This window comes from Phacochoerus africanus, chromosome X, assembly GCF_016906955.1.
Source record: "Phacochoerus africanus isolate WHEZ1 chromosome X, ROS_Pafr_v1, whole genome shotgun sequence".
NCBI lineage: Eukaryota > Metazoa > Chordata > Mammalia > Artiodactyla > Suidae > Phacochoerus > Phacochoerus africanus.
The window spans coordinates 87,061,538-87,082,417 of record NC_062560.1 but is presented as its reverse complement, the minus strand read 5'-3'; the positions used below and the strand labels follow the sequence as shown (position 1 = coordinate 87,082,417).

At 42.4% G+C, this 20,880-nt stretch overlaps 1 protein-coding gene across 1 annotated transcript in view; it reads left to right on the top strand.

Moving 5' to 3' along the window:
* The first annotated feature begins 729 nt into the window (after nt 1-729).
* BTK (Bruton tyrosine kinase) overlaps nt 730-20,880 on the top strand; it is a 32,904-nt gene continuing 12,753 nt past the window's right edge. The window contains exons 1-5 of the mRNA XM_047764641.1: nt 730-881; nt 10,294-10,463; nt 11,015-11,113; nt 13,520-13,588; nt 15,320-15,401. Of these exons, the coding sequence (XP_047620597.1) occupies nt 10,323-10,463; nt 11,015-11,113; nt 13,520-13,588; nt 15,320-15,401 (391 nt within the window). The 5' untranslated portion in view covers nt 730-881; nt 10,294-10,322. The remainder of the gene's footprint in view (nt 882-10,293; nt 10,464-11,014; nt 11,114-13,519; nt 13,589-15,319; nt 15,402-20,880) is intronic.

The window sequence follows — 20,880 nt, the reverse complement described above, 5'->3', positions numbered from 1 at the left end:
CATCCTGCAGGAGAAGACTGCTGCTAGAACATAGGCTAGGAGTTGGCTGAGAAAACATTCAGGAAATTAAGAGTTAATCCTTGAGGCCGCTTCTAAAAATCAACATCCACAGAAAATGGGAAGGGCACAAGTCAGTGTGTGGGCTTACATTCAGACATTTTTATCTGCAGAAAAAAAAAAAAACATGCTTTCTTAGAAAATGACTCAGCAGGGGGAAGTCTTGTCTCTACCTCTGTCAGGATCTGTACTTTGGGGTCCCTTCATGAGCACTCTTCATCCTTCACTCTCAAGTTTATCTGTGTGGCGTTGTGTTTCTGCCTTAGAAAACATGAGGAACTGAAGACGCCCTTTCTCGCCAGCCCCTCTGTTTTGTCTCCACAGCTCTGCATTTCTCCTCTTTTCTGGAAGTCTCCACTCTCTGTGTTGACCATTCCCACAGTCCTTTAGCTATGTTGGCCCTTTCCCTCGGGGGAGGTTGGCCTGAGGACTTGCCTGTTCGTCCCAGCCCAGTCTAGAGTCTCTGGGCCCCCGGTAATGTTGAGAAGGGCTCTTTCAGAGCAGACTCAAGATAGTAGTGTCAGAGGTCCCAAGCAAATGAAGGGCGGGGACAGCTGGGGGTTGGGGGGTGAATAGGGACAGCAGCAGGGAACCAGATACCATGCTGCTGAGAAGAAGAAAAAAAAAGACATTGGTTTAAGTCAGGAAACAAAAAAAGGGAACTGAGTGGCTGTGAAAGGGTGGGGTTTGCTCAGACTGTCCTTCCTCTCTGGACTGTAAGAATATGTCTCCAGGGCCAGTGTCTTCTGACATCGAGTCCCACCTTCAAAGTCCTGGCATCTCAATGCATCCAGGAAGCTACCTGCATTAAAGTCAGGACTGAGGTGGGTCTGGGGCATGGCAAGGGAGGGGCAGCAGCAACAACGACCTTGCGTGGAACCCTTGAAGGCCAGAGGGAAGGCATGGCTGGTGCGGTAGAGTCTGCTGGCAGAGGGGGCTGACGGAGGGTGGCAGTGTCATCAGCCCAAGGCCCTGGGTGTCCCTTCCGATGATCCAAAGGGGCTGTAAGGGTCCTTTCTGAGGTGGTTGAGTAGGAGGGGACAAGAAGAGAAAAAAGCGACATGAGGTGACCATCTGGACAGGGAGCCAATGTCTGAAAGAGGCACCTCTGCAAAACTTGGCAGCAAAAGTGCTATTTATTGCCAGGGGCAAAATAAGCCAGGGTAAAAAAGAAGCCTTCAGGTCATATGTTGCCAGAAGACGCCAAATGAATACGCTGTGTTCATGAGACTCTTAGGAAGAAGAAAGTTGACGAGGTAGATTATCTGAGAAAGTGGTCCAAGCTCACAGGCCACAACAGGCCTTTGACCTTTGTAAGCTAAGGAAAGGCACAGGCTAAACCAGGGTGGAAAGCCACCTGCCTCAGGCAGCATCGGGCCAGTGTTGCTGGGATCAGGGCTGCCTTGGTGGAAGGACTGTGTGTGCCAACCTCGTGGTAATAGCGGGTACGAGAAGGGGCCAGAAGAAAACAGCTTCAGCCTCAGCCCAGGCAGTGCGGCTAGCCCCTGAGGTGGCGGGGAAGCTTTTTCCTATTACCGTTGCCTGCCATGTGCACGGCTCTCCTTCCTCTAGTCATCATTTTCTCCTCTCCTTTCCTCTCCTCTCCATCCTCCTCCCTCTTCTCCTTCTCCTTTCTCTACTTTATCCCCTCCTTTATTTTGTTCACTACCACCCCTGGAACAGAGTCAGCGCTTAATAAATAATGGTGGAATTGCATTGGATTCTTCTTGCCCCTTTCTTCCCTTGCTGTTTTTGCTTTTCCCTTTCTCCCTACTTGCCTAGTGCCTTCCCCCATAGGATTGCTGTGAGCAGTAATTGTGTTCATCTACCTAAAGCAGTTAAAAGTGCCCAGCAATTGTCAGGTTTCCTATCTCAGTGTTTGTGATTATTTTTATTCTGCTTGAGACCTGCCAGTGTCGGCAGAGGGCTTGCCTAGAATAGTGTGGCATTTAGAATAAGAGGGACTGGAGTTCCCACTGTAGTGCAGTAGGTTAAGAATCTGACTGCAGTGGCTCGGGTAACTGTGGAGGCTCAGGTTTGATCCCAGGCTCAGTGCAGTGGCAATGGGTTAAAGGATCCGGAGTTGGAGTTCCCATCGTGGTGCAGTGGAAATGAATCCAACTAGGAACCATGAGGTTGCAGGTTCAATCCCTGGTCTTGCTCAGCAGGTTAAGGATCCGGCATTGCTGTGAACTGTGGTGTAGGTTGCAGACTTGGCTGGGATCTGGCGTTGTGGTGAAGGCCGGCAGCTGTAGCTCCAATTAGACCCCTAGCCTGGGAACCTTCATATGCTACAGGTGTGGCCCTAAAAAGCAAAAAAAAAACCAAATGAACAAAAATAAAAAAAAAATCCAAATGAACAAAAAAAAAAAAAAATTAAGGTTCCAGAGTTGCCACAGCTGAGCCATAGAACCATGGGTCGTAGCTACAGCTCAGATTCAACCCCTGGTCCAGGGAACTTCCATAAGCCATGGGTGCAGCGCTGACCAAGACATCTTTGGATGTACTGCTGGACCTCCAAATGGAAACCTGGTCCAATTTCCTGGCCACCCAGCTCTCCAGGTGCAAATTCTCTTATTCATGCTATTTGGTCTGTTATTCATGCTGCTTCTAGAAGCAGTGTTCCATTCAGTTCAGGGGCTATCTTCTGTATTGTTAGTTGGGTGCTAGTTCTGCTCCTTGCCTCATTTTGCATGCCAAGCCCCTGACCAAGGGTGCTATTGCCTCTTGAAGCCTCAGTTTCTTAATAAAACAATGTCACCTACCAAATAAGTCACAAAATGCAAAGACCCTACATAATATAAAGCATGCTGCTGAAAAAGGATCCTTTAGCGTTAGCCCTCTCTGGTCTCTTCTGACCCCTTTTATTATTCAGACTATTTATCCTCTTGCCTTAAAATTCAAATTCCTGTGGCTTATGGCTAGTGATGTGTTTGTTTAGAATTCTTTGTAAACTCCTTATGGTGAGAACTAGTGCAACTTTCCATCCTCTTCTAGGGTCTTGGCACAATTTTAAATTATCATCAGTATGATTTACTATTTCCATTCGAGCAAATTTCCTACAGAGAGTTTCCTTTCAGTGGCCTAGACCCATAGCAGGAAGTGACTTGGGTATAAGGGGAAGATTTGGTTTTTGAAAACCAGTTGGGGTGTTCTCCAAAGTCATCAGATACCTGCTGCCTTTCACCCATGGATGCCACACCGATGTCTGATTGCTAGCTCCTAGGAATAAGGGGGAGCTAGAATTTTCAGCGAGGCTGTGCTCATTAAGAAGCTAGAGATAGACCTTGACCTAATTCACTCCAAAGCTGCTAGGTTATGCAAATGAAGCCATCCGGGAGGGGGAGAGAGATCTCCTCTGAGGACCCTGAAACAAATGGGCCACGTGTGACTTTCAGTTTCTCTGGAGGTTCATGTGCACTGACTGAGGGTGTTGGGAGAGCATTCGAAACACAAAAGCCTTCATCCCAGGCTTTCCACCTCATTCTCTGAGAGCCACCACCATTATTGCCCTTAGGGTTAACATGGCTTAGCTGAACTTCCAGGAGAAACTCTTCTCACAGGCTTGCCTCCCAGAAATGAAAATGAACTATTAGCTCATCCCTACATATTTGTCTGCAATAGAAACAGAGCAAAAAGAAAACTGATTAGAAATAGAAGAGAAAATGTGTAAGGAAAACAGGCTCTCTCAAATTGCTATTTGGCATAGATATTGGTTACAGCATTTCTGGAAACGATTTTGTCAACATGTTTCAAAATGCAAAATGTACATACTTTTGACCTGGTAAACGATGCTTACATAGAGATCCTATTATCATGGGGAAATTTTTAGGAATAATGTTAAATGAGACCTTTAGATATTTCTGGGAAAAGGTGTGTTGGATGATGGATGGATGGATGGATGGATGGATGGATGGATGGATAGATAGATAGATAGATAGATAGATAGATAGATAGATAGATAGATACTTAGATAATGTCAAGAAAAATAAGCAAACTACAAATAGTATGTGCAATATGATCTCAAATATGCTAAGAAAAATGCAGAGAAAAAGAATGGAAAGAAATATGCCTAAATGTTAATGCCTCTGGATAATGAGATTATAAGTGATGTTTTCTTTTTACTATCCCTGTACTTAAAGCATTTTCTATAATGATCATGTGTTATTCTGATATCAAGGGGGAAAAAAGAAAATGTTCAGACCAGGAAAAACAAAAACTCAATTGAAAAAGAAGGCCAAAGAATTCCCTTGTGGTGCAGAGTGTTACTGCTGTGGCAAGGGATTGATCTCTGACTCAAGAACTTTTTTTTCATCTTTTTGGGGCTGCACCCACGGCATGTGGAAATTCCCAGGCTAGGGCTCAAATTGGAGCTGTAGCCTCCAGTCTACACCACATCTACTGCAACATCGGATCCAAGCTGGGTCTGTAACCTATACCGCAGCTCACGGCAGCACCGGATCCTTAACCCACTGAGCAAGGACAGGGATTGAACCTGAGTCCTCATGGATACTAGTTGGGTTTATCACTGCTAAGCCACAATGGGAACTCACCTGGCTCAGGAACTTCCACCTACCACAGGCACTGCCAAAAAGAAAAATTAAGAAAGCCAAAGGGGCACACAAGTCCCCAGTGAAAGACAGACACTCCATCAGTCACCCTCAGGGCAGAGGGGCACTGCTCAAAGTATTACAACCAACCTGATGCTGAGTCCAAACAGGCAGATTAGCTAACTGGCTCTCCTATCATTATTGCTTGGCCAGAATCTATTTCCTCTGGCACAGGGCTGAAGAGATGATGAATCACAGAGAACCAGAAGTTTCCAAAAACCACAGAAGAAAATTATAAAATGTTAACAACATGAAATGCTGAAGAAGAACAAGAGCGGGGAGAACACTTAGCAATGACTACAGCAAACGAGAACTTCCCTGGTTAGCCAGCAGCCATAAAACTGATTTTGGCTGGAAGCCTTCACCACAAATTTGGTCACCTGTAGTGCTGACCCTGAAGCTTATGGTCAAATAATTAGGTTTCACTGGGGCCTGAACCAAGCTTCTTGGGAACTTAACTAGAGTAATTACAGCTCTTGGTTGCTATGGTTACGATATTTTAAAGACTTTTCTTCTGGTTCCAAGACAGGGGAACTCTCAGTCAAAATGTCACTCAAAATCTGAGATTCTTAGGACTGAGAAGAGATTATGAGTAGGCCAAATTTATCCTATTAGTTTTACTCTACTCTAGTTAGAGACCATTGATAATTCTACCCGATTTCATAGTAAAGCCTCAGGAAGATAGGACTAAAATGGGAACAAGGGGTAACACGAAGTCCATAGTCCAATACATAAGCCAGACCTGGATTTGCTGCTTTGTCTAAGTAACTGAGAATTCATTCTGAGAATGGAAAACTATGATCACATGTATAAGAATGTTCATGGTAGTACTACTTATAATTGAAAACAACCTAAATATCCATCAGTATGAAAATGGATAAATTGTGATGTAGTCATCATATAGAATACTTGATGCATATAAAAGTGAATTAAAATGTATGGATAAGGAGTTCCTATTGTGGTACAGCAGAAATGAACCCAACTAGTATCCATGAGGTTGCAGGTTTGATCCCTGGCCTCGCTCAGTGGGTTAAGGATCTGGCATTGCCGTGAGCTGTGGTGTAGGCCTGCAGCTGTAGCTCCAATTCCACTTCTAGCCTTGGAACTTACATATGCCTTGGGTGTGGCCCTAAAAAAATAAAAGCACTCCCCCAATAAAATGTACTGACTACTGTTACCAAGATAAATCAATTGTAAAACATCACACTGAGGAGTTCCCGTCGTGGCGCAGTGGTGAACGAATCCGACTAGGAACCACGAGGTTGCGGGTTCGGTCCCTGCCCTTGCTCAGTGGGTTAACGATCCGGCGTTGCCATGAGCTGTGGTGTAGGTTGCAGACGCGGCTTGGATCCCTCGTTGCTGTGGCTCTGGCGTAGGCCAGAGGCTACAGCTCCGATTCGATCCCTAGCCTGGGAACCTCCATATGCCGCGGAAGCAGCCCTAGAAATGGCAAAAAGACAAAAAAAAAAAAATCACACTGAGAAGAAAAAGAAATTTCCTGAAGACTATGTACCACTTATATTAAAACACAAAACATGCAAACCGATACTATACATCTCTTTTGGATACTTACATATGTAGTAGTAATATAAAACACAACACTCCAGATATGGGTCATCTTTATGGAGGGAGGGGGAATAAGATTGTGGGGGAGTACACAAAAGAGTTTTGACCGTATTTTATTTCTATAGAAACACACTGAAGGGAGTTGCTGCTGTGGTGCAGTGGGTTAAGAATCCAACTACAGTGGCTCAGATCACTGCGGAGGCACAGGTTCGATCCCCAGCTGGGTTCAGTCGGTTAAAGGATCCAGCATTGCTGTAGGTCATAGTTGCTACTGGGATTTCAATCCCTGGTCTGGGAACTTCCCTATGCTGTGCATGTGGCCATTAAAAAACCCCTAAAACTGGAAACAATATGGCACAATGTTAGGATTCTATAGAGCTAAGCGGTGAATACATGAGTGTAATCTTATTCTCTGTACTTTCTGCCTGTTTGCAATATTTCATAATATAAAAGAAAGTACATTCAAGGAAAGTTTTATATTCACAGTAGACAATGACAACCCTAAAACAGAGTTGATGTTCTACCTAAACCCTGTGTTTTTACCCCATTAACAATGAAAAATCTTGAAGGAAATATAGCCGATGACTCTAGAATACCCCAATTAAACAAGATCTTGTAGAGGCTTTAAACGAAAATGTAAGAAAACCGGTCGGAAGAGTCCTCATGTGGGAGAAAGTACAGTTGTCCATTAACAGGGACAAGATCAATCTTTCTAGCCTAGAGGAATATTACAGAGGAAAGTGCCCTCGAATCCTGAATTCTCACAGGGCTGTGGAGTCACGAATAGATGAAGCTGGGCAAGTCAGATAACCTTCAGAAATATCACTTTCCTCATCTGTTTGTTGTGAGGAAGGAATAAATGAAAGAATGTGTGTAAAATGCCTGATAGATGGGCTGCGCCGAGAGAAACAGGAGTTCCCTTCCATACCTCTGAGGATAAAAGAGAATGGCCAGAATCTTCTTCCTGGGCAATTAAGTAATGCTTTAAAGGAGAAATAAACAGGAAATGCTGTTTATTGGATATTCTGGCCAAGTAGTTACTTGAACTATGACTAGCTATTTCTAACTAGCATCTCCCAGACCCTCCCCAATCATAAACAGGCTGTGTGTCCTTTTCTGATTTTTGCTCTGATGTAGTTCCTAAGTGTTTTATCTTAGCAATGAACAAAGATAGAAACCAAAGTTTGTTTAGTTTTTACCAGTTCTGCAAGTGCTACTAATATTAATTCTTTGGTATAGCGCAGTTTTTAAAATGGCCGAACTCAGTAATAAGCATTCCCTTTTGGAATTCTAAAACTCCATAGGGAGCTGGGAAGCTGCAAAAGTGCCTGTGTGAAAAATCCTTGCATTTGTGTTTAATAAAGAGAATATTATAACATTGGAACTCTATTTTAAATGAAGAGCTCTGTGTGTGTCTTTCTGTTCTTTCTCCTCCCCTTTCTTTCTCTATATGAAGTATGTGTGTGTATGTCTGTGTGTGCGTGTGTGCAATATTCGTGTCACTTCCGTTTCCACCCCCACCACTTGAGTGAGGTGCAGGGTCAGCCCTCCCTGTGCATCTTTTGTGGTCAGATTGACTCTGTGGGCTGCTGAAATTGTTAGAAAAAAAAATTTGGACCTTCCATAATAAGTACCCAAAGAAGCTGCAACTACCCTCTAAAGCAGAGTGTCCATTACACACCAACTTTCACGAAGACATAAAGGCAGATGCCTCTGCTTTCACTTTAGTGGTGGATGAACCAGTGGCAACTAAGGAAAAACTAATACACTTTCAGGCTGTGTGTGTCTGGAATGGATCACAAGGAATACGGGGAAAGCAACCCAAAAAGGGGCAACCACGCCATGGAAGTCCCGGAAGTCCTCCAAATCAATGATCTAGAGGTAGAGGCCATTTCGCCCCTAGCTCAGAGGGGCGATGGCTAGTGAGAGGCTTACTTACTTCCTCATACTTAGACCAGCAATAAACCCTACCCCAACACAGACACTTGAAAGAGAGGAAGGCTTCCTCTTGTACAAACTGGATTTGTTCTAAAAAGAAAAAAACAGAGGCAGCTTCTAGGAGGACTTGTCTTATAGGGAATAAAGAGCAGAGGTCAAGCTTGAAGCAGATGCTGGGTCTGAGCAGAGATTGTATCCTCCAAGAAATTGCAGCAAAACTTAAGGTAAAATGATGGGTGTGCTTTACTTAGCTAAAAGAAGCACAACTGGATGTGGTTTATTGGGATTCTTCCGATTCAATTTACTGTTACTCAATTTCTTTAGGGTATTATTTTGTCTTCTGTAAGTTGAGTCTCTGATTGTGAATAGGTGCTTAATTGGAATTCACCACGGGAACAAATGTGATATTAGTACAGGGATCTCCCTAAGTTGGCAGTTCCTGAGACTAAATGATCATGACTTGGTTACCACTACTTCTGAGTACATGGAAATCTTAATGTTAAAAGAAATCTCTTTGGAATTTGAGCTGAATCTCAATGCTACTGAGAATTCTCGTTGGTAGGAAACTCCTATCAGTTTGCCACTCCACTCCCATGAGAGACCATTTAACCCGGGGTGTCAGAGGAGAGCACTGTGGGGCAGGGTGTGGGAAAAGTTTTGCTTCTTTGCAATTTTTCTCAAAATATCATTGGAGAAACATTGAACTAATCAACCACCAGAAAAGAGTGGCATCCACATGGGGGTAAGTAGCAAAAAAGATCATTCTGAACATTCCTGGTGTTCCTTTAACCTTTTTTTATTTCCCCAGCATGATAATAGAACCTTCTACACCACAGGAAAGAGCAAAATAATGGTGTGGATAGCCTCAGGCTTTGATAAAACCATTCCTTTGCTTTCCTGGTGTGAGCAATAACCTATGCTTGACAAGTAGAAAAAAATACTGACTTTATTTATTCTTCTTCCATGATGCCACCCAAAGCACAAGGAGTTAGTTAAAAAAAAAATTATCCCCTTCAGGGAAAAAACCCACCTCCAACAAAACTTGAGGGGGAGGATCTGGTAAATTTTTTTTCAGTATTTTTTAGTGTTCCGTTGTGTGTGTGTGTGTGTGTGTGTGTGTGTGTGTCAGTATTTATATTTTCACCTTATCTGGTCAATGAAATTTAGGGATTAATAATACAAGACCGTGTATTTAAGTGAATAACTGATATGAATGTGTTTTGTGTGAATAAAAAAAAAACAACTGGTGACTTTTTGTAACTGTCTTGGTCTTTCTGTATTTCAGTTACCTAAGCTGAATCTTTCTGAAGTAGTGTAAGGTTTAGAGAGGCTAAACAAGTTAGTTTCCGTAATGATCAGAGATGGTATCTAGGAGAGTAAGACAAGTTGCATCGATTTTGCCTGATGCTGTGTCCATAAGAACTAATCTAAGCCAAAAGGAAGGGAAAAGCCAAAAGACTGAAACAACCACCTGTCAAAAAAATTGTTTTTCACTTTTAGAACAAAGCTCTCCTTTGTAGTTCAGCCAGAGGGTGATGGGCAAAATCAGTTGTGTGGCAGTTAATATATGTCCACAACTGCAGGTGCAGCCCCCCTATCCTGATTAGACCTCTTGGTTACAGACCCCAGCAGGACAATGTGTGAAAAATTACACTCACTGTCTAGGAAACCGGGAACTGAAAGTCCAATATCTGCCTCAGTGGAGTTCTGGCACCTGCATTATCTCTTCTGGGGATATCAGGGTCAACAGATGCACATAGACTTTTGCTGTTCACAGATTCTGCACGTATCATAAAAGGGTGGTTAGTGTTGAACAGCCTCCAGACAATACCAAGCACATGGATACATATCATTTGATATCCAGAGGATCCCATTGCCTTATACAAGAACCCAGCTTATGTGAATTCCTGAGGTAGAACTAATCCCTCCAATCCAATGTGCCTCCATTATACCAGGAAACTGGCAGATGTGGAGGCTGTGGGAGGAGGACCTCATGGTTAGAAACTTCTTTGTTAGCTTTGAACTTTTCTGTTCCATTTGAAACTAGGTGGCTAGGCTGAGGGGAAATGAGGAGGGATGAGGATCAATGTGCTGGGTCCTCAAGAACTTTCATTACCAACAGCATACAGTGAGCTCCAGAAAGAAGAAGCTATGGCTGCGGTGATACTGGAGAGCATCTTTCTGAAACGATCTCAGCAGAAAAAGAAAACATCACCTTTGAACTTCAAGAAGCGCCTCTTTCTCTTGACCGTGCAAAAACTTTCCTACTATGAGTATGACTTTGAACGTGGGGTAAGGTTCTCTGCTGTGAAACCTGAGTTTTAAGGACTTGGTCTTAGATCTACCTTGAGGAGGAGGTAGATCCTGTTTGGTTGGAGGAGAGAGGTGGAAGCGACTTAAATACACTTCAAACTCAGCAAAATATTTCCTAGCCCGGAAGTAATTATGGTCATACTGGAGCAAAAATTCAAAGGTGCTAAGAAGCCATGGGGGAAAGTCTCACCATGGATTCTTGCAATTGATGTGCACTCATTAAATGATTGTTGAGAATGAAATCCAAGACTTGGAAATTGCTTCCTTATTTTTTGTTATAAAGGCAAGTGCAAAGTAAATACAAATCATCCACTCTTCTCTAGTATTTGCCCCCCATCTGGTAGTCAAAAATAGTTAGATTAATAGATCTGGAAGTTATTTGGATTTTGTTTGTTTCAAAACGACAGGTCCTGATGTAGATTGTGGGTGTCACCTCAACTATGTTGAATGATTAGATAATGAAATCTAATCATCTGGTTGCTTAATTGCTCTTAATGTTTCTCCATTTTCTTCCTCATTCTCTTTCTCAGAGAAGAGGCAGTAAGAAGGGTTCAATAGATGTTGAGAAGATCACCTGCGTTGAAACAGTGGTTCCTGAGAAAAATCCTCCCCCTGAAAGACAGATTCCGGTGAGAACAGAACATTGTCAGAACTGAGGCTGGGCGCCACACCCTGGGGGTCGGGGGGGTGGGGGCAGTGTGCAGTTAAGAAACTTGGGGCACTTCAGTTTTCTGTAAATAAACTGGGGATGCTGTGCATTGTGAGACACAGTAAGACTCTCGACATCTTTTCCCCAGACACAGAACAACTCACTTAACCTGGAAACCTTGTAACACCAATTTTAAGACAATATCATATGAAGCTTTCAAACTCATCAGAGATGATTAGTTTTACTCCCTCAGGCACCAGGATCAGATTTACAGGCTTGAGTTAATCTGAAAGCCAGAACCCTGGGACTCTGAGTCATGATATTCTTTAATAGCTCACTGTTTCTTCTCTTATTTCCCAGAGCCTCTTCAGGACATAACAGCTACTGACTTCCTAGGTGATTTTTTGAAATATCATTTTTCCCTGATGACAAGAGTAATGTATATTTATTATAGAAACTCTGGAAAATACAAAAAGAGCACAAAAAAGAAGATAAAAATAATGCATAGACCCATTATTCAGCTAAAAAAATTAACATGCTGCTGTATGGACTTACAGATGTTTTTCTCCATTAATTACACATATGCTCACACTAATATATATGTTATGTATTTAAAACATAGAGTGACACTACACATCTTGCTTTGCCACCTACATTTTCAATTTAACAGTATATGAAAACTCTTCCCCATGACACTAGATACTCTTTAGTAATATGATTTTAATGACTTATAGTATTCTCTATTATGGATACATTGTAGTTTGTTTAACCAATCTCCTATTACTGCATATTTAAGTTGTTTCCAATCATTTGATACCATAAATCACATTGAGAGGAATATCCTTGCATACATCTCTATCTACTTCTGCCATTCTTTCCCATATGATAACTTCCTAGGAGTAATATTTTGTTGTTTTTCTTATGAAACCTGTAAGCTTTGGTTATTTTTATATTTTTACTCCATTTTATTTTGTAGAAGTAGAATTTGAATATTATACACTCTTACAAGCTGTGTATGAGAGTATCTATTCCCCTATATGTGTTCCAGTACCAGATATTTTTTTTTTGTCTTTTGTCTTTTGTTGTTGTTGTTGTTGTTGTTGTTGCTGCTGCTATTTCTTGGGCCGCTCCCGCGGCATATGGAGGTTCCCAGGCTAGGGGTCGAATCGGAGCTGTAGCCACTGGCCTACGCCAGAGCCACAGCAACGCGGGATCCGAGCCGCGTCTGCAACCTACACCACAGCTCACGGCAACGCCGGATCGTTAACCCACTGAGCAAGGGCAGGGACCGAACCCGAAACCTCATGGTTCCTAGTCGGATTCGTTAACCACTGCGCCACCACGGGAACTCCCAGATATTTTTATTTGTTAATGTGAAAGCCAAGAAAAATATTTCATTGTTGACTTATTTTGCAATTTTTTAGTTACTCGTTAGGTTGAACAATTTTATATCTACAACTCATTTATAATTTTCCATTTGTGAATTGCCTGTTAATTTTTGGCCCATATTTTTTCCATTGAAATGTTCCCCTTAGTCTTGTACATTTTAGGAGATCTAGATACATTAACTTTAACTATATGTGAAAATATTTTCCAGTTTTTCATTTATCTTTGAATTTTTTATGTGTTTTTTTTTTTTTTTTCCTTTCTACAGCCACACCTGTGGCATGTATAAGTTCCTGGGCTAGGTGTTGAATCAGAGGTGCAACTGCTGACCTACACCACAGCCATATCAATGCTGGATCCTTAACCCATTGAGCGAGGCCAGGGATTGAACCCTAATCCTCACCAAGACTATGTTGGGGTCTTAACAAGCTGAGCGACAATGGGAACCCTTATTTTTTTAAAAACTAGGTTTTTTTTAAACTGGGTTTTAAAGTCTGTGTCATCAAATTAGCTCATACTAAATGTTAGAACTTAATGGTTCTAACATTTAGTATTATATTAGAGAGGGCTTGCCTCTCACAAAATTATATAAATAATCACTTGTCTTTTTTTCCTGTTATTCATAGTTTTACTTTTTTAATATAAAGCTCTTGAATCCATCCAGAATTTAATTTGGTGTATGTTGTGAAATAGCAGCCTTAACAACCCCCTCACCTCTGACAATATTAGTGGTTAAATGTCCCAGAACCATTTATTGACTAACCTCCCTCTCTTTAGTAATTTGAGATGCCTGAGTTTGTTTTTTGTCTTTGTTTTTGTTTTTGGTTTTTTGAGTGAGTATGTGCTGGATCCTATGGATATGTGTCCCTACTGGGATATAGAAAGAAATCACTAAGGATTAGCATTTTCTGTTTAGTAGAGCCTTCTGGAACCATTGCAAAGGACTTCCAGAAAAGAACATAGCATCAACCAATAACTATGATTTCTTCTATCATTGCAGAGAAGGGGTGAAGAGTCCAGTGAAATGGAGCAGATTTCAATTATTGAAAGGTTCCCTTACCCCTTCCAGGTGAGGTATTTTCTCTCACTAGCTCACAAAGGGAGCTGTAATGTAATCATTAGGGATGGCATGGGCTGAGAGTTGTGCTTTTCTATTTTTCAATCAAACATAGTTTCTTTTAGTCTCTACACCTCAATGTACTAATTCTCAACGGCACTAATTCTGTTATGGTGTGTCTTGTCTATGGTAACTGCATTGAGAAAGATGCTCTGTTTGTTGTGTGAGCATTTCAACTTCCTTCTGGTTCTGCCTATCTGTCTAATGGTGGTCATGTGGGTTGAAAAGACAGAAAAGAGGAGGTAAGGAGCAGTATTAGGAAGTTAAGTGTGAGGAAGGCTTATTAGACTCACATGTAAACTTAAATTGTATTCTAATCTGGAATAATTGAAGAGCCACATAGACATATGTTTGTTAGATGCAATGTGAGCCATAAAAAAGAGCAAGAGCTTCAGATTCATCTTTGATTTGGCTTGCTTCTGTCCTGAGAACTCTGTAGGCCACGTGTCATGAAAACGGCAGCCTCTGCAGCAGTGAAAGCCAGAAAAGGAAGTGGAAAGTCTCAGGGGAGTGGGCTTTCTGTCATGGATTTATGAGCACATTAAGACTAACGAACAAAAAGAAAAATGTAAAAGGATCTTGTTCATGTCCCTGACTGTGACAAAGTTTATAAAACCTGTTAAGGAGGGATGTCTTAGACATAGTCTTAACTACCATTGTTTTTCAACAAGTTTATATAGTTTGACCATGCTAGTAGATAATGCTAAATAGCATATAATTCAAAACTAATTTAAATTTGACTTTATTTATTTCTTTAATGGCTGCACTCGAGGCATGGAAATTCTCAGGCCAGGGATCGAATCCCAGCCACAGCCGCAACCTACATTGCAGTGCCGGATCCTTTAACCTACTGCGCCAGGCTAGGGATCAAACCTGTGCCTCCACAGCAACCTGAACCACTGCTGTCGGATTCCCAACCCACTGCACCACTTTTTATTTTTGTTTTTGTTTTTTACATTTGACTTCAGAATCCACTATGTGGTGTCTATTAAGTCTGTGAGGGTTGGAACCACACCTTGTATGGTTTGCACTTCTCCAAAACATTTAGCACAATGCCTTGCACATGCGTGGTGTTCAAAAAAAATAGTGACTTATTTGATGATAATGCTTAATATGTACTTCACTCTTTTTGAAGTAGGTTGTGGCTTCAAATTTAGTTTATTTTGGCTAATATTGGCAAGGGGAGGCCACTAGGCACTGGAGGGAACATTAGCCATGAGTTAAAATTTTGCTCCATATTGACCAAGTGTATAATCCGTATGTACTAATCAAGACTTGTTACAAAAACCATTACATCAATTATCTTATATACAAACCCAAAGTTTAGTAAGATACTAAAATATCCTTTGTTGGATAAATGCAAATCCTGTCTCCAGCAGGGACTGAAGATTATGAACTAAGTTAACACATAAATTGAAATTCAAGTCAAGAGGACTTAGGAGTAATCACAAAGCTAAAGAGTTTCTAAGTCCTATACCCTTGGATATGAATTGTTCAGGAATTTTTCAGATGGTGGACATGACCCCAGCCCCACTGCTCACTGAAGATCCTCCTTTTTCATCTGTTTGTTTGTTTCCCACTATCATTATACAAAGTTGCACCTTAAGATAAGTGCCTTCAATTTACTTCTTTCTTTTTTTTTAACGACTCCTACTTCTGAAGTCTGTGTGTCCATTACCCCAGGTTGTATATGATGAAGGGCCTCTCTACGTCTTCTCCCCAACTGAAGAACTGAGAAAGCGTTGGATTCACCAGCTCAAAAGTGGTGAGAATTATTTGGAAAATAAACTAGTTTTCAAAGAAAGGAAGGGAGGAAGGAAAGAGAATTTGAGGGAGGAAGAGAGAATTTGAAAGAGAGAGGTAGAAAGAGGGAGAGAGGTGAAAGAAAAGAGAAAGAAAGAAAAGAAGGAAGAAAAGGGGGTCAAAGAGGGAAGGAGAGAGGGAAGGAGGGAGGGAGAAATGGAGAGAGGAAAGAAGAATGGATGGAAGGAGGAAGATGAAAGGAAAAAAGAACGAGGGGAAGGGACTGAGGCAGAGAGAGGAGGGAGGAGAGAGAGAATGACAGGGGGGGGGAGGAATACTGCATTTTCAATATTACTGTTACAATTAAGTTTACTATTCCCGCATATGAATAAAAGATCACGTGCTAGACTAAGAGTTTCAACCCAGTTCTACTACTGTCTATGTAGTGCAATTCTATAGTTGTAGGCTCCTCCATTTCCCTGTTTATAGAAAAAGTCCCATTCTTTACACCAATTACAAGGGTGGTTTGGTGTAGCATGCAATGGTTATTTCAGTATTTTAAACCCTAGGTATGAAATATCTAGTTCCAAAAAATTAAATAAATGATTATGAGAGTGTTTGGGGTCAGAGTAAAGAACCTCAATCCAAGTCCTCTTCTACCACTAATAAGCTGGGTGACCGCTGGTAAGTAAGCGAACAAGCTTTTTTGAGGCTCAGGTTCTTCTGCTGAAAGAGAAGTAATAATGATGCCTACCATACCTACCTCCAGGGTTGTCCTGAGTATCAAATGAGGTAATGTATGTGAAAGCACATAGAAAATGGGAAAGCACTATATATCTCTTCATTGTGGATAAATATTTTCCAAGAAACTGTTTCTTGTTCCTTGCTTTGTGAGGACCTCAACTTGAACATAGTTCAGCATAGACCATAGAGTGTGCTCGGATAACATTGACTGTAAATGCTTGTAGCACAGGATGCATGCACACATATTTGTGTGTATATATAGCCACATGTCAAGTGACTGAGAGATTAACTGGTTGACTTGACATCAGGAAAGGCTGCCTAGAGAAACAGGAAGGATGGCAGACTGATAACGGCATGGTTGGGTTATTGCATGACAGCCCTTTGTCTTAATAAACATTTAGATTCTGATATTTGGTAGCTGACTACACCAGCTTTGTTCATTCCCTTGAATGCAAGTCTGATTGGCCAACATAAAAATCATCAAATCTTTCAAACTGAAAGAGAAGAGGAGAAAGGAAGAGTAGGTTCGTTTACTGAGTTCTTGTTATGTGCCGGATATCAAGCTAGATACCTTATATTTATGATCTCACTTAACCCTCACAGCAACCTTGGGCTAAAAACACTAACACTTAATGAGCGCTAACTCTGTACCAGCCTCTGGGCCAGGTGCTTCAAACGTACTAGCTTATTTAATCCTCACAATAAGCTTATGAAGTATGTCTTATTCCCCTAGTTACAGATGAGGGAACTGAGGCTATGGGGTTAAGTAAGTTGCTCAAGCGCACACAGTGACTGAGTGGTGGAGCCTGTGTTCTTATCACATCCCTAGGTCTGTTTGACTCCAAAGCCTAAGCTCATTGCATACTTTTCTGGTGCTTGGTTCTCAAGCCCAGAAATTGCACCTGTAGCTGGCTGCAATATATTTTAGAGTAAAGCCATGTAGAGATTATAAAAGAAAAGCTGCTTTCCCAAGCCAGTGACAGAACAGGATTCAATTCCAGAAGTCTGCCTATAAAACTCCATATTCTCCACCACTGTACTGGGACTGAATGGGTCAAGCTGGAGCACAGCATTATGGAAAGTACATTCCCATCATTCTAGCTCTAGTTAGTGAAATGCATGCCAAGGGTTTCCAGATAGCCTAGTTTTTCAGGAAAGCCAGCCACCCAGTTAGTGAGTGGCAGGGTCAGGCTTTGAACTCAGGCTCTAAATCAAGGTGCTACCTCCAAGGCAGAGAAATATACCCAGAGGCTGAGCTGGAGCTCCAGAGGGCATATATATTCTTACTTTGGTTTTTCCCACAGTGCCTTATACAGTGCCTTGCACACAGAAAGGGATCGACAAATAGGTGTGTTAATTGATTTTTCTGTGAGAGTAAACAACCACCACCAACTTGGGATCCACATTGATGGACAGCTAGGATTTAGCTTGGAAATAGGGGAAGATGGGATATAACTAGTTGAGGGAGAAACAAAAGGGAGCAATGTGGCATGTATAAGTTAGTAACTCCTTTAACACTTCAAACACTAATTTCAAAACCAATTGTAGGTTAGCCCAACAAATATTAAATGCCCACTATATTCAAGGTATAAGTAATGACTGAGGATAAGAATATCCAGCTTGTATGGAGTTCCCGTCGTGGCGCAGTGGTTGACGAATCCGACTAGGAACCATGAGGTTGCGGGTTCGGTCCCTGCCCTTGCTCAGTGGGTTAAGGATCCGGCGTTGCCGTGAGCTGTGGTGTAGGTTGCAGACGCGGCTCGGATCCCATGTTGCTGTGGCTCTGGCGGTGGCTACAGCTCCGATTCAACCCCTAGCCTGGGAACCTCCATATGCCGCGGGAGCGGCCCAAGAAATAGCAACAACAACAACAACAACAACAACAACAACAAAAAGACAAAAGACAAAAAAAAAAAAAAGAATATCCAGCATTGTAAATGCAGTTTATTGACTCTATTAACCTGGCTATGTTGATTATGCCTTGCTATTTAAGTTTACTGAGTAAAAATTACAACAGTTAAAAAAAAAATAAGGCCAAAACAAACAGAAACTGCCAATTCCACCACTTAACAGTTGGTTCATCAGTGTGGGAAAGGTACAATTTTGCCTTCTCTTCCCTTGTACTTTACCAAAGGAATTCCACCCCGCCTCAGTTATTCCAGACCTGAGTGTATGTCTTGTTGAACCTGCTTGGGCTGACAAGCCCAAAAGTAGGCGCCTTGCAACAAATACCACACTTGCTGGGAGATTTAGGTGTAAGTCCTAATGATCCCAGAACAGCCCCATGTTCTGGCAATGCCAACAGTGAGATATTCTAGAAGCAGTAAAATTCCACTCTAGTGACAAATTATCCCACTCCAGGGTAAAATGCACCCACTGGAAATCACTAACGAGAGAAGGAGACCACATGGAACACTGGCTACTTCTGCAGTAGTATTCGGCTGTGATGGGGCATGAGGGAGCCTTCCAAGGTGCTGGATCCAAGTGGTAGTTAAACAGCTGCAGACAAGTGTGGCTAGCTGGATACCTTATGTTGCACATTTTATTAAATGCAAGTTATACTTCAATTTTAAAAGTAGGGCCTCAGGTACCTCATATTGAACTGCCATCTTTTTTCAGTGACACATTCCATGCCAAGGTTGTATCACTGAGGACTTAGCCATGGGCTCTCTCCTTCCATTTCCTTGACTGTGACAGTGGGCCATTTAATGTTAGAGCACCACAGATATTTTTCTGCATTCACTCTGGAATCTTTATTTGGTGAAGCTCAATAGAGCCAATCCTAACTGGAACTTCAAAAATAAGCAAATGATCTGACATCACCAAAATGAGTGAGTGAACTTGGTGAAACTCTAATGACATATATGGGGAGGAATAATTCATTCACACCCCAAACAGCGTTTTAGTCATTATCCTGATAAATATGAATATGAGAGAGCAGCCCATCAAGTGCTCGGAATGTGCAACAACCATTAGCGCTTCCCAGACAGGGCTGGACCTATGCATTGGTGAAGTAAGCAGTCTTCTAGCCCTCCCACCTGGACTCTGTCATAGTCAACTCGAGCTACCACATGTCATAGGCCAGATGGCTTAAATAACAAACATTTATTTTATTTATTTTTGTCCTTTTAGGGTCGCCCCCACGGCATATGGAGGTTTCCAGGCTAGGGGTCGAATCAGAGCTGTAGCTGCTGGCCTACGCCAAAGCATGGCAACACCAGATCCGAGCCACATCTGCGACATATACCACAGCTCATGGCAACGCCGGATCCTTAACCCACTGAGGGAAGCTAGGATCCAACCTGCATCCTCATGGATACTAGTCGGGCATGTTACTGCTGAGCCACAACAGGAACTCCAACAAACATTTATTTCTCACAGTTCTGGAAGCTAAGGAGTCCAAGATCAAGGTGTTGGCCAACTTGGTTCCTGGTGAGAACTCTCTACCTTGCTTGCAGACTGGTCACTTTCTCACTGTGTTCTCACATGGCAGAGAGAAAGAATCTCTTTCCAGTCTGTTATTTTTCTTCTGGGCCACACCCTCAGTATATGGAGGTTCCCAGGTTAGGGGTCAAATCAGAGGTGGAGCCACAGGCCTACACCACAGCCACAGCAACACAGGATCCGAGCTGCATCTGCGACCCACACCATAGCTCATGGCAATGCTGAATCCTTAACCCAATGAGGCAGGCCAGGGATCAAACCTGCATCCTCATGGACTAGTCAGATTCATTTCTGCAAAGCCATGATGGGAACTCTTTCCAGTCTCTTCTTATAAGGGCACTAATCCCATCACGAGGGCTTTACTCTCTTGACCTAAGTCCTTTCTAAGAACTCCCTAAGTTCCCACCTCCTAACATCATCACACTGGGGCAGGGGTGGTGGGGAGCTTCATCATATGAATTTTGGGGGACACAAACATTCAGTCTGTAACACTCTGCTTGGGCAATTTTCTCCTAAGTAGCTGGAAACACTAGCTCTGAATTAACCAGTAAAAGAAGGGGTTCATCTTCGAAGGACCTCTTAAGAAGTAGACATTACTTGGAAATGCAGGGTGAGTTCTAAATGAGCATGCTAGAGGTGGGGAGGGCAGGTAGCCCTATAGCCTCTCATGAGCATATTAGCATAGCTTAGTTTATCAGAGCAGCTAGCTGTTAATTAAGAATTTTTGACATGGGAGTTCCCATCATGGCACAGTGGAAACGAATCTGACTAGGAACCATGAGGTTGCAGGTTCTATCCTCGGCCTTGCTCAGTGGGTGAAGGATCCGGCATTGCCGTGAGCTGTGGCATAGGTCACAGAGGTGGCTCGGATCTGGCATTGCTATGGCTCTGGCATAGGCCAGCGGCTACAGCTCCGATTAGATCCCTAGCCTGGGAACCTCCATATGCTGCGGGTGTGGCCCTGAAAAGAAAAAAGACCAAAAAAAAAATTTTTTTTTTTGACATGTCGGCTGGTGCCCAGGCCTGCACCCAAGGACTTTCAAATCCCTGGATGAAGGGTAGTAGCATGGGAGGAAGGGCAGAGGGTGGGAGCAATCAGTCCTGGCTGGGAGGATTATCTGGAACATTGTTCAGAACTGCCAGTACCTGGAAATAATGTTAAGTCAGACAGACTTTTGGTTGGTTTTATTATCGGTTAAAAGTTCTCTACAGATGATATAGCTAGCCTGTTAAACAGTGCAATGGTGAAGGGGTATGCTGAAAAAGTGAGGGATGAAAGTGGGCAGAGGAGACTAGTTAGAAATCTTTGTATC